General features: G+C 38.1%; 3 protein-coding genes across 4 annotated transcripts in view; all 3 read right to left on the bottom strand.

Annotated features, from left to right (window-relative positions):
• Positions 1–14,248, bottom strand: part of LOC117988377 (sperm-associated antigen 7 homolog) — a 396,860-nt gene that overhangs the window by 359,774 nt on the left and 22,838 nt on the right. The gene's annotated exons all lie outside the window — the stretch shown is intronic.
• ATPsynD (ATP synthase, subunit D) lies at positions 622–3,108 on the bottom strand. The gene is made up of 3 exons (XM_034975513.2): positions 2,913–3,108; positions 1,636–1,854; positions 622–957 (listed from the first exon to the last, which is right to left on the bottom strand). The coding sequence occupies exons 1-3, from the start codon at positions 3,029–3,031 to the stop codon at positions 771–773; spliced, it is 525 nt and encodes a 174-aa protein (XP_034831404.1). The 5' UTR covers positions 3,032–3,108; the 3' UTR covers positions 622–770.
• Tre1 (Trapped in endoderm 1) overlaps positions 4,399–14,248 on the bottom strand; it is a 44,055-nt gene continuing 34,205 nt past the window's right edge. The window contains exons 5-7 of one of the 2 annotated variants that reach the window (XM_034975461.2): positions 12,976–13,078; positions 9,316–9,530; positions 4,399–9,182 (exon numbers count right to left, since the gene is read on the bottom strand). In XM_034975461.2, the coding sequence (XP_034831352.1) occupies positions 8,801–9,182; positions 9,316–9,530; positions 12,976–13,078 (700 nt within the window). In that variant the 3' untranslated portion in view covers positions 4,399–8,800. The remainder of the gene's footprint in view (positions 9,183–9,315; positions 9,531–12,975; positions 13,079–14,248) is intronic. The other variant, XM_034975462.2, reaches the window with a different exon arrangement.

Raw genomic sequence — 14,248 nt, 5'->3', positions numbered from 1 at the left:
ATTTATAGTTGCAATATTCTTATTGAAAATTAATACATACAGGAATTAATAATTTAAATAAAAATTTATCGTTCAGGTATAAATTCAGTGTAGAAATCAAAGGATTGAAAACTGTCATACACCTTCCAGGTTAGACCACTTGCATCTTACGACCGCATCATCACATCAGGTGAGATTGCAGTCAAGGGCTAACTTTTATCTGAATAATGTATTTTTTTCAATAGAACTTAATAATAAATGAATGGGCGCTCGCCCACACCAGGTTAGTGCGGGGCGTTCCCTCCCCGATTGCTATCTCAACGTGTCGCGGACTGTTATGTACCTAGTTATTGCAGATTCCTATTGAGTCCTAGTGAGACTCAAGGGAAATTTTTTCCCGTCGAGTCATCAGTGGTACGGCAGTGACTCAACAACTTACTTGTTTGACCACCTCTGGACTACTTATAAGTACGACGATCACCTACAAGTGTCCCCTTTGTTCTTGTTTGAATATTCTAAGCCTTTGTTCTCACACCTCTCCAAGAGAGCCTTGTCGCACTGTACATGTTTGTCAACATGGTCTAGCTATTCATCTTCGTTGTTGAGGCCAGAATGTAAGGTAATATAGAAAAATAACCAACATTTCCAACATTTCACTTTATTCCTACATAAATTATACCGAACTGATTACAAATATTGCAAGGTGTATTATTTATAACATGACATAACTTCGTGGATGAAATGAAATCATTTGCGTATCTAATTTCATTTATTTTTCTTATAATCACTGTTTAATGTCCAGTAGCATGTTGTCTCTCCGGGTCGACATAGCCCAGCTGTTCCTCTTCATTGTGAGGCCAGAATGTGGGCTTGTTGATGGAGTCGATGGCGATGTCAGGATGCGCATCACGGAAGTCCTCCATTGTCATTTGCTCATATGGTAGTGTTGCTTTCGTCTCTTCGATTTGTTTTTGGTACCTGTAAAATTTATAGTAACATTTAAATTAGGTGTTTAGTTAGGATGTCACGTATAAACTAGACTGAATTATTATCATAATCATTCATTCGTTCTAATCGTTCTTAAGAATTAGGTAATGACATATCCTGCCAAGCATGGCGTGCAAAATTAATTGAATCCAGCAATCTCATCTCACCTTAAAATATTATTATGTCAAAATTATTAATTATTCAAATAACTTGTAATATAACTAGAAAATGGTAAGATTCAAATCGCATCACATTCAAATTCAGCCTTTGGTTGGTGGTTAAAAGTTGTCAATTTGGCCCGTTTTTTGTCCTTTGTTGTCAATTTGGGTACAAATTTTTGGTTGTGATAAATTGTAGGTTTTTACTTGACAATAATCGAAGCAAAGAATAAAAGAAAAAACAAAGAACAAAAGTTGTTGAAATAAAATAAAATTTGTAACTAACTTATGACCGCGACTTACCACATGTACTAAACAAATTTCAAACTCCTATTTTACCGACTTAGGGATTCAATTTTCAAAAATCCTTTCTAAGCAGATGTCTACATCATACTAGCTATCTGCATGTAAAATTTCAGCCCAATCCGTCCAGTAGTTACGAGCTGTGTTCATAGATCAGTCAGTCAGTCACCTTTTACTTCTATATATTATTTAGATAAACAATTCTTACTTAGCAATATTAGCATTGGAATCCTGGATAAAAGCGTCAATCGCCTTTTTGATCTCGGCCCACTGGGCATCCACCTTGGCAGTCAATGTATCAGCAGGGTATGGCACTTTCAGGGCTTCGTATTGCTTCTGAAAGTTGTCCACCATCCCAGCAACAGGGATGATCTGCTTGTACACTGCCCAGTCAATCTTTGGTGGCTCAGCAGGGTTGGCAAGTACCCTGTCACAGTGATAAACATTATATTGTTGATACCACTAAAAATAAGTTATGAAAAAGGTTTTGATACTTTTTGCTTTATTGTCAACTAGCTGACGCCCGCGACTTCATACGCATGGATTTAGGTTTTTAAAAATCCTGCAGGCACTCTATGATTTCCCGGGATAAAAAGTAGCCTATGTCACTCTCCAGGTCTTTAAATATACTCATGCAAAAAATCATGTCGATCCGTTGCGACGTGATTGAAGGACAAACCAGCAAACAAACACACTTTCACATTTATAATATGGGTACTGACTACTTGACCTGGCCCAGCTTTCATTGTGATTGACCTATCACCGGCTAATCACTACAGGGTACAGGTCTTCTCTCAGAATGAAAAGTCACTGGCCAACTGCAAATTGACTTCACACATCTTTGAAAAAATTATGGAGAACTCTCAGGCATAAGGGTTTCCTCACGATGTTTGCTTTCACTGTTAAGACAAGTGATATTTAATTTAATTGTTAAAAATGCACATAACTCTGAAAAGTTAAGAGGTGCATGCCCAGGATCGAACCACCAACCTCCCGAGTAAGAGGCAGATGTCTTAAACTCTTAATCACTACACCATACAGCATCAGCATTGCTCTGGTGTAATTTCTACATTTTTTTGGGGTCTGCATTATAAAAAACATTTGTGAAAAATTTCAAGTTTCTAATCTACACCTAGCAGTTTGATGTTTATCACATTCTTCCTTTATATTTTACAGGACAGCCTTGTTATTGGACCCAGTTTTTCGCGACGAGTCAAGCATCTGTTTGTACTGTTTGTAACAGGGGCGTAGCCGTGCAATTCAGGAGCATCAAAAGAAAATTTTGCCCTGTATATAAATATTTTTGATAATGTTTTTAAAGGTATTAGTTTTTAAAGTATTATCTTTAGTTGAGAGTAAATATTTATGTAATATCTGGTGTGAAAACTATCGTGATTAACTTGATAAAGTATTATTTGGCTTTTTAATAAAATTGGTGCGTAAAAATTGATTTTAAAATTATGTAACAACCATGTAAAAACTAACCTTCGAAGGTAACCATCGGACTTGACTTTGAAAGCGAGAAGGTTGCCTTTCTGCTGGGGCGGAACCCTTTCGGCCAAAGCGGCCCAGTTTACGGAGCTCTGAGCGATCCTTTTCGACATTTTTTTGCTATTTTTTCCGAAATTTAGCAACCCTTTACACTGACAATTTCAAGTAACCATGGACAATTTTTGACAAACGGACAGAAGAAACCATGGACAAATCGCAATAGCACCAGTAGGGCGATTGTCTAAAACCTGCATCAATCATTATTACAATCTCAATTGTTCTTATTGGCCTAATTTGTGCGATTCTTGTACAAATTCAGCCAATCAGAACAATTGAGATTGTAATAATGATTGATATAGGTTTTAGACAATCGCCCTACAGGTGTTGTCAAACCTAAAAAATATTAACCATAGAGTAGAGAATTTTATAAAGGCTTGTGTCCAATTGTAGCTTTAAATTAAAGGTAAAAAACATAGGTAGCGTTCATGAATGCCATTCGTTGGAGGTGATTGTAGTACAATTTTATTATATAAATCCTCTACACGGCCTGAGTAAATTGTTATAGTACAGACTCGGATACTTAATAGTTTATTCGTTTCACTGAGAGTTGAGACGGTTCCTGAGGACGTCGGTTACGGGAGAATCACTCTCCCCTTACGCAGTTGACGTGTCACTGCACCTGTGACCTAACTGCGACCCGTACCTACCCTATTATTTCCACAGAACACTAATTGTTATTACCCATTTATTACCACACAGCTTTACAATATACCAGTTGCCCAACGCATTTGTCGTCGAACGATGCCGAATATACCCTAGACAGGAATTATTTTCTACCTCCTGAGCCATTCCAATCAAGGGGTATAATATATAATAGCGGTTTGATACATAATACATATATTGACGACCTCCCTGGCGCAGTGGTGAGCGCTGTGGTCTTAATAGTGGGAGGTCCCGGGTTCGAATCCTGGCAGGGGTTTGGAATTTTATAATTTCTAAATTTCTGGTCTGGTCTGGTGGGAGGCTTCGGCCGTGGCTAGTTACCACCCTACCGGCAAAGCCGTGCCGCCAAGCGATTTAGCGTTCCGGTACGATGCCGTGTAGAAACCAAAGGGGTATGGGTTTAATAAAAACTGCCATACCCCTTCCAGGTTAGCCCGCTATCACCTTAGACTGCATCATCACTTACCACCAGGTGAGATTGCAGTCAAGGGCTAACTTGTATCTGAATTAAAAAAAAAAAAAAACATATCTACTTTTATTTGGTGATTATCGTGTTTTTCGTAGATTTTGTCTAATTAATAACAATAGAATTAATAAAGCATAGCATTACATTAGCATTTTGTCTAATAACAATAGAATAGGATCGCAAAAATCGTAAAGTAAATTGGCATAGATACCTACCTAGTTACCTACTTATTCAGGATTTTTGCGATCATAATCTGGTGAACTGCTTCATTGAAATAAAACACAATTTACGTCAATAATTTACATTTATTTAAACTTTGGTATGTTTTGATCGAAACAAAAATGATTTTGATCAAAAGATATATAAATTATTCGTATTTAGGTGAAAAGAATTATATGGAGAAATCTTATGATATTGGTAGTTAAGTATTAAATATTACTATTCTAATTGACTTTTAATATCAGTCTTGGTGTCAACTAATCTAACCACTTAATACATATTTTTATAAAAATGCTACAATATAACAAACGTTACAAAAATTAAAAGTAGGTACCTACTGATTATTTTTAATTTCAAAAGTTTCATTATTGTTATCGTAATTTGATAATATCAACTAAATAACCATACGGAATGTTTTGAGGAGAGAAATCATCGAAGATTAAACAAGAACTAAGTATTTTTTTATAGATAAAATAACAAAATTAATAATAAGGTAATTAGCAATTGCGATCAGAAACGGAAACCCCTAAATTGGAGGTACCCTCAATTTAAACTACCTACTACCCTATTTTGGGCTGTTTACGAAAATAAATGTTAAATGAATGTACGTGGCAGAAAGTTATGTACATCGACCTTTAGAAAGAGATAGCAGATTTGTAGAGCATAGTCTCTTTCGTTGAGACCGCCAAAACGTCATATAGGTATGAGTGACAGAGACAACGCTCTACAAAGCCGAAATGTCATACTAATGGCCGATGTACATTACTTTCTGCCGCGTACTATAATAAGTATCACTGCTCGAGAGGAGACCCGTACTCAGTAGTAGGCTGTATTTCTGTACTGTCTTGTTTGACGGAATTTTTTATAACACGTTAGGTAATAGCTGTTAGTTTTGAGTTGTACTGTAGTTAAGACGTCAAAAATATAGCAAACATTATAAAAACATTATAACGGTTTTGCATACTTTATGAATTATGGTACTTGATTTTTAAATAGCTTCTTAGGTTCTGTATCGTCTTTGGTGGTCCCAGGGTTGATCTATTCAAGCCACAAATACCTAAAGGTCGAAGTCGTTATCATTGTTATCGTATAATAATAAAGTCTGTTCGCTTAAATACGGTCGCTACCTAACCTGAGTTAATTATTTATAATGTTCGTATTATAATAACCATAGGAATAAAATAGTATTCTATTTTTTATTAGAATAGAAAACATTTTATTATTTAACTAGCTGCCCCGGCGAACTTCGTACCGCCTAATAGTCGATTCTTTAATTTTTTTTAATACTTACAATTTTTTTAATTTTTCTCTCCGTAAGAACCATCCTCGTACTTCAAGGAATATTATAAAAAAAGAATTAGCGAAATCGGTTCAGCTGTTCTCGAGATTTGCGATGACCAACACATTCAGCGATTCATTTTTATATATAGAGAGAAGTACAGTAAAGAAAGCAAAATAATAAGCGCCTGCGGATGTACCGACACTATCTAAGTGGACAGAAGATATGTAATTAATAACGAGACTTGGCCATTTTTAGGGTTCCATACCTCAAAAGGAAAAACGGAACCCTTATAGGATCACTTTGTTGTCTGTCTGTCTGTCAAGAAACCTACACGGTACTTCCCATTGACCTATGTAGAATCATAAAATTTGGCAGGTAGGTAGATCTTATAGCTGACATTTGGGGAAAAATCTGAAAACCGTGAATTTAGGGTTAGATCACACAAAAAAAATTAAATTGTGGTCATGAACTTATAATTAGTATTTTCAACTTTCGAAGTGAGTGACTATATCAAGTGGGGTATCATATGAAAGGTCTTCACCTGTACATTCTAAAACAGATTTTTATTTATTTTTATGCATCATAGTTTTTGAATTATCGTGCAAAATGTCGAAGAAATACGACTGTAGTACGGAACCCTCATTGCGCGAGCCTGGCTCGCACTTGGCCGGTTTTTTAAATAATAATAAACTACTGATAGGCTTTTATGATTCTGTTGCACAATAAAGTTACGTCAAGACGATGCAAATAGAAAGAAAAGTATATTTTTAATTTTTGTATTAACTAGTTCGAAATAATGCACATTATGAAAAAAAAGCCGCCCAAGTGCGAGTCAGACTCGCGCACCGAGGGTTCCGTACTCGAGTATTTTTTCGGCATTTTGAACGATAAATCAAAAACTATTATGCATAAAAATAAATAAAAACCGGTTTTAGAATGTACAAGTAAATCCCTTTCATATGATAACCCACTTGATACATTAATCTTACTTTAAAAGTTGAAAATACTACCTAATTATTATTATTCATTAACACATTTTAATATTTTTTTGGTGATGTAACCACAAATTAACGGTTTTCAGGTTTTCCCCCTTACGTATGCTATGAGATCTACCAACATGCCATATTTCATAATTCTAGGTCAACGGGAAGTACCCTATAGGTTTCTTGACAGACACGACAGACAGACAACGAATAATCCTATAGGGGTTCCTTGTTTCCTTTTGGGGTACGGAACCCTAAAAATCATCAAACTATTATTTGTTTTCGGAAATAAATGTAACGATTATCTACATATTATTGAGATTTCTATATATATATATTATCATTAATATTATAAAATAAATTACTTTGGTCATGTACTAACTAACAATTAAAGATACAACTTAACTGCCGCACTCAGAGTCGCTTAATCGTTACTTAAGTTTAGTTAAAACGAGACAGCTATATCTCTAACATAACTCGTCTCGTTTTAACTCAATCTTAAGTAACGATTAGCGGCTCTGAGTACGGCTGTAAGCTTTTAAGCTGGATACATGTTCGACGATCAAGCTTGACGAAGGAAGAACAAGCAAGTTCGTCGCTGCATTCGCATATTCGAATTAAATTCAACGAACTTTGAAACGTCGAGTAAGTCCCGCAAATTGCTATTGCGCTGGAACCATGTCTCATTAACATCGAAATGACGTCATTTTGACGTCATTTGATGTATATTTAAGTAAAAATATACCATCAGCTAGAAACTTCAGTCTAGTGCTGACGTTACTAAAATGGTGGCCACGCGCATTAGCAATTAGCGGGACTTATACATACGTGTAGACCTTACATTATATTATTCTAGTAGAAATTATATTTACAATAGTACTTATTACAATTATCATTTTTATTTACAAGAGTACAGTACGAGGCCGAAAGTAATGTACATCGGCCTTTAGAATGACATTTTGGCTTTGTCAAGCGTTGTCTCTGTCACTCATACTCATATGATCTTTTGTCGGTCTCAATGACAGGGATAACGCTCTACCAATCTGCTATCTCCTGACAATACGCGGCCGAAAGTAATGCACCTATACATCGACCTTTAGAAGGAGAACAAAACGTCATATAGATACGAGTGACAGAGACAACGCTCTACAAAGCCGAAATGTCATTCTAAAGGCCAATGTACATTGCTTTCGATCGCGTAGTGTACCTACCTATCTAAAGAAAATAGAACCATTTTTTTCACATAAGAATTTACGCCATAATAGTTACAGTTAAAGATTAATATGGGTCATTCTACTTGCTCTGTCGCGCATACACTATAAACTATTGGTGCATGAAAAGACCCACTCGTGTTTGACTGCTTAACTGTGAATAACTACACGGTAAATGAGTATGCGCATGATTTATCATATAATAAAGTGATAGAAAAGTTTCGTCGTCGTTAAGTCATTTAACTGAGACGGCTAGTGGGCTAGGGTACGGGATCTACAGTCCGACAAGTCTACCTTGGCGCGTGGCGAAAATCGGAACTAACGTTGCCGTCAAGTGTCCCCTTTGTTCTTGTTTGAAAATTCTAAGCCTTTGTTCTCCAACAGCGCCCCTCTGTCAATGTCATTCAAGTGCCAAGAGAGCCTTGTCGCACTGTATGTAGGTACGCTGCTTAGAATGACAGCTACAATGTCACCTCTGATTGGTTAATGCTCGCTCACTATTGGCTACAATGCATTGTTGCAACAATTTTAGCCAATCACAACAGTTTAGATTGTAATAATGATTGATTGATGCAGATTTAAGATGCGGAAGGGTGGCAGTAATGACGTTGAATTTCATGATTTTTAGATTTTTACAAGGATTTTTACGTCCGCCTACGCTTTACGTCACGAGCGGTCTCCTTAATGTGGCCCGAGCATTAGAAGTCATTGTTGTGTTATTTGCAATGGTGCCAACATGACGGCATGGGATATGTTATAGTGAACGATCTGTACCCAAAGAAATTTGTCTGTACCTTAATATTTTTTGTATGTTTAAATCACAAACACGCTGCTATAATCTGAATGCTTATGTATTTTTTCTAGTATCATTGTACAAAATAAATGACAGAATTTTCGAAAGAGTTCAATTTTTCACGAGATCGATTCAAGATTCAAGAATAGTTATAATGGTCCCCATACACTTTCCAACTTGGCATCGACAAGTGATTACAGCAAGCCTATAAATTTGTTGGCGTTTCTTTCAAATTATTTCGTTTATTGTCTACGTAATGTGGAGAATTCGATGAATGTCCAACAGTCCTGCTTCCCCAGGTGGTTCTTCGTGCGACGGGATTATTTTTACAAAATTTCAAAAGGTTGCCATACGCCGCTCTATATTGTCTATTGGTAGCTGCGTATATTATAGGGTTGATCACACTGGAGGCCCAGGCTAATATTGAAGCGATTATATGGAGCCAAGGGTATGTAATGCCGTCATCCGACACATTCATAATCATGAGAGGGAGGAAGCAAGCAAGGAAACACAGGAATATTGTTAGCATTAACGTAGTGAGGCGGGAATCTTCTTCCTTTTCTTTGGCTGTTTGTCCGCTGAGTTTGCTGTGGACAGAGAGAAAAGGTATTAAAATCCATACCTACTAATATTATAAATGCGAAAGTGTGTGTGTCTGTCTGTCTATCTGGCTGTCTGCTAGCTTTTAAGTGCTACAAATAGTCATGCTCGATATCTCACCCACATACACACCTGCGACCTTCAAGCTTCCTCTTGCTCTCTCTCACGCGCCAGTAGATGCAGGAGTAGGACACGATGATCACGACGCAGGGCAGTGCGAAGCCGAACACGAACAGATACTTTTTGGGGCTTTTCCCGTCTTTAGGGAGGATCGTGCACGAAAACGTGTTCGGGTCCAGACCCAGCTGGCCCCAAATGCCGAGGAGAGGTGGTATCTGTAAAAAACATAAGGTAAACGTAAAGTATTGTTTGGACAGAAGCGAAACTTCTCACGCATCTATATATGCATAAAAGAGAAAAGCTGTCTGACTGATTATTGACTGATCTTTCAACGCACAATACAAACTACTGGACGGATCGGGCTGAAATGCATGCAGATCGCTATTATGGCCTAGACATCCGTTAAGAAAGAATTTTCGAAAATTCAACCCCTAAGGGGGTAAAATAGTTGGTTGAAATTTGTGTAGTCCACGCGGAAAAAGTTGCGGGAATAAGCCAGTTGTAATATAAAAGGTTATACTATTTCGCCTAATCCCTAATTCTTATTTTTATCGGATATATTGGTCGTTATTTAAAGTTATTTATTTACTCTAAATGAATAACTAATTTAATTAAATTGATCTTGACATGTCGGATCCTAGAGGATCTGACAAATATCCGACATGTCAAGATCAATTTAATTTAATGGGGAATCAGTTCGGGAGGACATTGTCGGGAGGTGTATAGTCTCCTTTATTGAAACCGTCTAATAGGTCTCTACCTCTACGCATCGGTGCATCTATCTAAAGACTCTAAAGTCTAAACATTTACAAAAGTTCCCAAGTTCGATTTAGGCATATTGTAAGATCTAGATCAAACGCAAACCTACATGCTCTATGTATAGTTTCTATTCTAATCAGTCTATTCCTAGATACATTTATTTAAACACTGCAACGCAACGAAGCATCTGCGAATTAATGAAGTAACATAATCAAAAACCCCAAAAATAGCCTGACCTCATGCGTTGAATAGTATCAATAATAGACCAATGTTAAAGGCTTGGGCAGATAAAACGCGATACGAAAACGTCTCCAATGCGGCCATTTTAACTTTATAATGTAAACTCTCATGTCGAAAGTACGATTTTAGTCCTTATTATTATTGCGCCGCACCGCACCCCGAGACCCCGTACGAGTCCGGTTCCGTAGTTGGCTATGTATAAGTGCTGATTGATTCATGTAAATATAATTAGGATGAAGAATAAATCTACCGTTTACTCCGACCGCTGTTTCATTGAGACACCTACTAGGGTTCCCGCAGGCAATTGTTAGAGTAGGACCCTTGTACATGAACGTGGCGGAGTGGCCACCTCACCCGTGACCATTCCACCACGTTACATTTTAAAGGTGAGCTGTACTTTTTTAAAGCCTCCCGCCATAGATAAGGCTGAGCACGCACTGCAATTAAACGCAAGCGGTTTAGGAATGGCTGAAATCGCCGAACCGCGTACAAAGCCGCGCTACTGACATCGCGCGTCGCTTCGCATTTGTCAATGCCTATAACTAGCAATGATAATCCTATTATAGCCATAGTTACATAGATATAGCTATAAATATTGACGACCTCCCTGGCGCAGTGGTGAGCGCTGTGGTCTTAATAGTGGGAGGTCCCGGGTTCGAATCGCCTGGCAGGGGTTTGGAATTTTATAATTTCTAAATTTCTGGTCTGGTCTGGTGGGAGGCTTCGGCCGTGGCTAGTTACCACCCTACCGACAAAGCTGTGCCGCCAAGCGATTTAACGTTCCGGTACGATGCCGTGTAGAAACCGGGGTATGGGTTTAATAAAAACTGCCATACTGACTGCATCATCACTTACCACCAGGTGAGATTGCAGTCAAGGGCTAACTTGTATCTGAATAAAAAAAAAAAAGGTAAGTACACAAAATTATTGTGGAGTAGGCGCGGGCGTTGAATGAGCAAGCGTTTACCAATTACCACATCACCAATTTAAATTACCAGTTAAGGCCTATGGAGGTCGGGGACCATTCAACAATCAACGTACCTACCTACAGTGCGACAAGGCTATCTTGGCGCGTGGCGGAAATCGGAACTAACGTTGCCGTCAAGTGTCCCCTTTGTTCTTGTTTGAATATTCTAAGGAATATTCCATATTCTAAGCCTTTGTTCTCCACCAGCGCCCCCTGTCAATGTCATTCAAGTGCCAAGAGAGCCTTGTCGCACTGTATACGACAAGTCGAGATGGCAATCGATAAAAGCGAACTCGCCATCCTCACATAAACTTCAACAGTTTCTAGAGGATGGCGAACTGTGTATTTTAAATGTACTTATTATTGGAATTTCCGTAGTCAATAAATTTAAAAAAAATTGCTGTGAAAAAACGTATACAATTTGCTGTTGATTACGATTACGATGAATAAGTTTTTCTTACACAATCGGGGGCTGGCTCTATTTTAAGGCAGGATGATCGATCGACGAGCAAATCGCAAGCGAAGCGAGCGCGAAACTTTTCGTTGACACTGAACCAATGCTAACAAAATACGTCACTATTAACAATGGAAGTTGTAATTACAGTCGTCCGTTCGTCAATTAGGGCACCATAATACGGATGCGCGGCGCTTGCGCGGTAATTCGGGACAATTAAACAAGTAACGTGAGAAGTGCAATGAACTACAAATTCCATTTACGTTTATATCACACGCACATAATCCTTACGCATCGATATAAATGACAAGATAAATGACAAGCACGGTTTAGAAACCAAATAAATTAGCGCCACCTCTTAGATACTAATGAACGACCCGTTTGAAATCCAGACGTCACTGAGGTTGCATTGGTGCTAGCGCACCACTGAGTCGGTGCCATTTTGTTTGTTCAATAACCCTGTCCATACGCAGTAATATATAAGTCAATATCCTTACGATTATTCATTCATTAAGTGTGAGGGTTTATTATAATGGTCGCTTGTGTCAAACAAGCAAATGTCGACTAAATTCGCACGCTGCGAAAAAAACCGGCCAAGTACCAGTCGGATTCGCACACGAAGCGTTCCGTACCATGCACTTTTTATTTTATTTCAGTTCCCGTGGGAACTCTCTTATTTTCCGGAATGAAAAGTAACCTATGTCCTTCTCCTGGATGTAAGCTAACTCTGAACCCTTCATCAAAATCGGTTAAACTGTTGAGCCGTGAAAAGCTAGCAGACAGACCGACAGACTCACTTTCCCATTTATATTATTAGTATGGATTACTTAGGTCACGCGTTCATGATTTTTGAGATTAGAACTAAAATCTAGGTTTAGATAAAATCTAGATTAGGACATAGGATAACAATAACAAGTAGGTATAGAGAAATAAACGCGATTCATCTTGCGTCTTAGGGCGTTTGTGCACTCATCCGTATCCGATTCGTATCCGTGGTTCTTGGAAGTGGCCGTCATACAAATACGTACATTCGATTCGTATTTTTTTCACGGATCCGTCAAATCACGGATGACTACACAAAGGCCCTTAGGACATTTCTGCACTCATCCGTATTCGGTTCGTATCCGTGATTCTTCGAAGTGGCCGTCATACAAATACGTACTCATTCGATTCGTATCTTTACGGAATCCGTGATTTCACGGATGAGTGCACAAACGCCCTTAGAGGTGTAGATACTCACCATCAAGCCGAAAGAGACGAACCAGATGAGCAGCAGCTGTATCCAGATCTTGGTGGTGGTGTAGATTTGCGAGTACATGTCGTAGTACGCTATCAACGTATATCTGAAATGAAGAAACAGCATATTAACTTACAGTCATCATCATCATCAACCAATAGACGTCCACTGCTGGACATAAGTCTCTTGTAGGGACTTCCACACGCCACGGTCTTGCGCTGCCTAGACCCAGCGGCTCTATGCGACTCGTCTGTTGTCGTCCGTCCACCTATAGTGGGGGTCTTCCAACGCTGCGAGGTTGCCATTCCATTGCCATTGGGACCCCAACGTCTATCGGGCATCTTCCCGTAATAATTTTTTTTTTTTTTTAAAGAATATTAGCCATGTTAAAATGACTAATATTCCCCTTTCCTCTTCAACTAAGCGTCAGGCTTGTGCTAGGAGTAGGTACGACAATAGTGCAACGGGCGGGGTTTGAACCGTCGTCGACCTTTCGGTTTTCAGTCCACTCCTTTACCGGTTGAGCTATTGAGGCTATATATAATGTAGGTACATCGGCCTTTAGAATGACATTTGGGCTTTGTAGGGCGTTGTCTCTGTCACTCATACCTATATGACGTTTTGTCGGTCTCAACGATAGAGGCAATGCTCTACAAATAAAAATACAGACATACAACGAAGTGATCCTATAAGGGTTCCTTTTTCTTTTTGAGGTACGGAACCCTAAAAATGAAGATGAACTCCGAAAATCTATAAATTACTTAGGCACTTCACTGTCTGTCTTGCTTTAGCACATAAAAAAATAGACAAACATAAAACCGTGACTCAAAATAATCGTTTGATGAGCACTACTACCGGCTTCTTGCAAACCATAAAAAACCGGCCAAGTGCGAGTCAGACTCGCGCACCGAGGGTTCCGTGCTACAGTCGTATTTTTTCGACATTTTGTAAGATAAATCAAAAACTATTATACATAAAAAGAAATAAAAATCTGTTTTAAAATGTACAAGTAAAGCTCTTTCATATGATATCCTACTTGGTAGAATAGAATAGAATTCATATGATATCCTACTTGACTTGGTAGAATAGAATATAATTTATTTGCTATCTTGTATATAGTTATCTCACTTTTAAAATCACGTTTGTTGTATGGGAGCCCCCTCAAATATTTATTTTATTAAAAAAATCTTTTTTATTCAAATAAACTTTTACAAGTACTTTCGAATAGTCGGATGCATCTACCACTAATATTTGTTATAGTATTTGTTGTTACAGA

The sequence above is a fragment of the Maniola hyperantus genome, chromosome 14, assembly GCF_902806685.2.
Source record: "Maniola hyperantus chromosome 14, iAphHyp1.2, whole genome shotgun sequence".
Classification (NCBI taxonomy): Eukaryota; Metazoa; Arthropoda; class Insecta; order Lepidoptera; family Nymphalidae; genus Maniola; species Maniola hyperantus.
The sequence above is the reverse complement of the archived record's forward strand: the minus strand, read 5'-3'. Positions and strand labels throughout refer to the sequence as shown.

Coding starts and splice junctions, on each gene's coding strand:
- ATPsynD (XM_034975513.2), bottom strand. CDS start 3,031: ATGTCGAAAAGGATCGCTCAGAGCTCCGTAAACTGGGCCGCTTTGGCC. Junction 1,855..2,912: donor TCCGATGGTTACCTTCGAAG/GTTAGTTTTTAC, acceptor TCACTGTGACAG/GGTACTTGCCAACCCTGCTG. Junction 958..1,635: donor TCCAATGCTAATATTGCTAA/GTAAGAATTGTT, acceptor TAAATTTTACAG/GTACCAAAAACAAATCGAAG.